General features: G+C 46.6%; 1 protein-coding gene across 1 annotated transcript in view; it reads right to left on the minus strand.

Moving 5' to 3' along the window:
• The window catches only part of ARIH2 (ariadne RBR E3 ubiquitin protein ligase 2), a 100870-nt gene that overhangs the window by 12768 nt on the left and 84087 nt on the right, over positions 1 to 4015 (minus strand). The window contains exons 8-10 of the mRNA XM_011981138.1: positions 2350 to 2467; positions 1332 to 1382; positions 1220 to 1241 (exon numbers count right to left, since the gene is read on the minus strand). Coding sequence (XP_011836528.1) covers positions 1220 to 1241; positions 1332 to 1382; positions 2350 to 2467 — 191 coding nt within the window. The remainder of the gene's footprint in view (positions 1 to 1219; positions 1242 to 1331; positions 1383 to 2349; positions 2468 to 4015) is intronic.

Raw genomic sequence — 4015 nt, forward strand, 5'->3', positions numbered from 1 at the left:
GCCTCCCAAAGTGCTGGGATTACAGGCGTGAGCCACTGCACCCGGCCGAGGTCAAGAGTTTGACACCAGCCTGGCTAACATGGTGAAACCCCGTCTCTACTAAAAATACAAAAAAGTAGCCAGGTGTGGTGGTGAGTCCCTGTAATCCCAGCTACTCAGGAGGCTGTGGTGGCAGAATTGCTTAAACCCAGGAGGTAGAGGTTGCAGTGAGCCAAGATCATGCCACTGCACTCCAGCCTGGGCGACAGAGTGAGATACTGTCTCAAAAAATAAAGAAAAGAGGGTTCCTGGAAATAGTATTTGCACAGGCCCTTACAAAGCAAAACTCTCGGTCAGGCGCAGTGGCTCACTCCTGTAGTCCCAGCACTTTGGGAGGCCAAGACAGGCAGATCACCTGAGGTCAGGAGTTTGAGACCAGCCTGGCCAACATGGCAAAACCCCATCTCTACTAAAAATACAGAAATTAGCCAGGCGCAGTGGTAGATGCCTGTAATCCCAGCTACTCGAAAGGCTGAGGCAGGAGAACTGCTTGAAACCAGGAGATGGAGGTTACAGTGAGCTGAGATTGCATCACTATACTTAATGGGTGACAGAGTGAGATTCCTTCACACACAAAAAAGAAACTCTCAGACTCTCAGGGGCTCCTGATGAGCATCAAAGCAGCTGTGTAGGAGAGACCCACTTGGACATATTTTCTACTTGAAGGGATTCTGTTTCTTCAGCTGACCTGGCCGGGTGGCATACAAAACCAATGGGTTCTAGCTATGTAAATTATTCCTGATCGATGAAGGAGGTCTGAAAGGTTAAATCAAAATCCCCACTATTGTAAAACAGCAAGGGAAAACCATTATTTTACTACTTCTGGTAAAGGTATCTACAAGGTAGCACAGATAAGCCCCAAGCTACTTACCTGCCTTGGCAAAAAAGTGAAAGTAACACCCTGAAATCATCTTCTTGGATAACTGAGGATCATGAGGATTATCCCAAACTTGACGTCTGACTATATGTGTTAGCAAGATAGCAGTGGGATTGTAAGAGGGACCAAAAAATAGAAAATAAAAAAAAAAAAAGCTACTTTATGCCAGTTACTGTGACTGTTAAGTGACTGAGGCTCTTCTATGTTTTGTCATTTCATGGCAGAAGTACTCACTTAAATAGTAACGGAGACCCAACCACAAGAAAGTGCCACTGGGCCTTACACACCAAGCTTGGAACTCACCGTGTTTACACTTGGAGCATTGCTGTCAGAGGGAAACAGAAGAGAACACGTTAAGGGCACACTGACCAAAGGTTCCATGTCACACATACAAAGTGCAGAGGCTTCTGCTCACCATGTGATTGCAGCCTCCATTCTTCTCAATGCAGATGTTGCACTTGGGACACTGAGGAGACAGAAGGGTGCCATTAGGCTCACATACCACCAGGTTGGTTTTAAGACAAATTACACAAAACTCCTGGCACCTGTGCCCAGTTGCTCATCATGCGAGCACTTCTGGGGAGGAGCATCTCACTTAAATGTGGCAGGTCACTGAGGCTGGAAGAGTAATTCAAGGAAATGACGTCAGCATATTTGGCCTTGAAACGCTTCAAGCACCAGCTGAACCCCACTAAGTCTTCCACCATCTGCCCCTGCCACGAAGCTGCTCAGATTAAGCACAGGTTGAATCAGCAGAAAACCTGCCTTCTTGAGAGGACTGGCAAAGAAGCAGAGGAGCTGCCACAATGGATTCAGTCATGGTCAGCTTGCCTGAACTTCTGCTTCGAGAAGAGGGTAAGGAAACCACATCTAAAGCTCCTCTCTACCATTTGAGAGATGCCAGCAACCTGAAGCAGCAATGCAGACACCAGTCTGATGCTGTGATCTCCCACTGCTATGAAGTCGACCATGTTTAATAATGTTGTTATTAAAACTGTGCTTGTGAGTGCATACTCTGCGAGTGACTGACAAAGGGTACAGTGGCCCCTAGAGCCCGCGGACCATACTTTCCCATGGGAAACTTCAAAATGAGTATCGTGCAGGTCTGAGCTTGCATTACAGCCTTACTATGTATCAAGTATGACTATTAACCACCTCCTTTTCAGAGCTGTTAAAGACTGGTAGTTCTCTTCTAATTAGTTCCCCCTTTTCTGGCATTTTGGCATTTCATAATAATAAAGAAAAAATGCACCCAATGCATCCTGTGATAAACTGCTACAAGCTGCCAACTCTGCATGAAGGTCCCCAACCCCCAGTCCTCAGGAAGGGCCCTGGGGCTCTGGGTATTCTGCTCTCAGATGGCAAATCTCCAAGGCTAGGCCCTGGGCAGCAATAAGAGGGCAGATCCATGAGAGGTGAAATACAATCCTTACGTCTTTAGTGTGAGCACTAATGTAGTTGGCTGTTTCAGAGTCGTCTGCACACTTCGTGAGCCATTTCCGGATCGTGGCACAGTCTGTGGGTGCATGATACATCTGACGACACTTGAAACTTAAAATTGGAAAAGAAAAACATTCAAATATTCATTAAGTCAGGGTCCCATGTTTAAAATTTTCCTTTTATCCAAGTTAACAAATCATGAATTGGAGCTTTTCTTTTTTTTTTTGAGACGGAGTCTCGCTTTGTCGTCAGGCTGGAGTGCAGTGGCGCAATCTCGGCTTACTGCAAGCTCCGCCTCCTGGCGTCACACCATTCTCCTGCCTCAGCTTCCCAAGTAGCTGGGACTATAGGCGCCTGCCACAACACCTGGATAATTTTTTGTATTTTTAGTAGAGATGGGTTTCACCGTGTTAGCCAGGATGGTCTCGATCTCCTGACCTTGTGATCCGCCTACCTCAGCCTCCCAAAGTGCTGGGATTACAGGCGTGAGCCACTGCGCCCAGCCTAATTTTTGTATTTTTAGTAGAGATGGGGTTTCACCATGTTGGCCAGGATGGTCTTCATCTCTTGACCTTATGATCTGCTCGCCTCAGTCTCCCAAAGTGCTGGGATTACAGGTGTGGGCCATCCTGCCTGGTCTAGAGCTTTTCAAATAGGTAAAGTTCTCTCTTAAGGCCCATGGAACCTTTACTTACTCATGAGTTATACTGAAATACTGCATGAATGTCTCTTCAACTTAAGCCTTTGTAAGACATGCTCTAACATGCACAAATAAAATGTTTCTGTAGGCCGAGTGCAATGGTTCATGCTTGTAATCCTAGTACTATGGAAGGTCAAGATGGGAGGACTGCTTGAGCCCGAGTTTGAAGCCAGCCTGGACAACATGGTGAGACCCCATCTCTACAAAAAATGAAAAAACTAGCCAGGTGTGGTGGCATGTGTCTGTAGTCCCAGCTATTAGAGAGTCTAAGGTAGGAGGATTGCCTGAGCTCTGGAGGTCAAGGCTGCAGTGAGCTGTATTTGCATCACTGTACTACAACGTGGGCAACTGAGAGAGACCCTGTTTAAAAAAAAAAAAAAAGGATTGCTTTAGACCAGGAGTTTGAGACCAACGTAGGCAACATACGAAGACCCTGCCTCTACAATCTTTTTTTTTTGAGACGGAGTTTTCGCTCTTGTCACCCAGGCTGGAGTGCAATGGCATGATCTCGGCTCACTGCAACCTCTGCTTCCCTGGTTCAAGTGATTTTCCTGCCTCAGCCTCCTGAGTAGCTGAGATTACAGGCTCCTGCCACTACACCTGGCTAATTTTTGTATTTTTAGTAGAGACGAGATTTCATCATGTTGGTCAGGCTAGTCTTGAATTCCTGACCTTAGGTGATCCACTGGCCTCGGCCTCCTCAAGTGCTGGGGTCACAGGCGTGAGCCACTGCACTTGGCCTCTACAACAAATTTCTAAAAATTAGCCGGGCATCTGTAGTTTCAGCTACTTGGAAGGCTAAGGCAGAAGGATCACTTCATACCAGGGGTTTGAGGCTGCAGTGAGCTATGCTATGTATGTTAAATATCTTGTTTAAACATCTTGTTTACCAACCCCCAAGATGTCAAACACAGAGCTATGACTCTCACAGGGCATGGTGAGGTGCTCTGAGAAGGACT

This window comes from Mandrillus leucophaeus, unplaced genomic scaffold (genome assembly GCF_000951045.1).
Source record: "Mandrillus leucophaeus isolate KB7577 unplaced genomic scaffold, Mleu.le_1.0 Scaffold22, whole genome shotgun sequence".
Lineage (NCBI taxonomy): Eukaryota > Metazoa > Chordata > Mammalia > Primates > Cercopithecidae > Mandrillus > Mandrillus leucophaeus.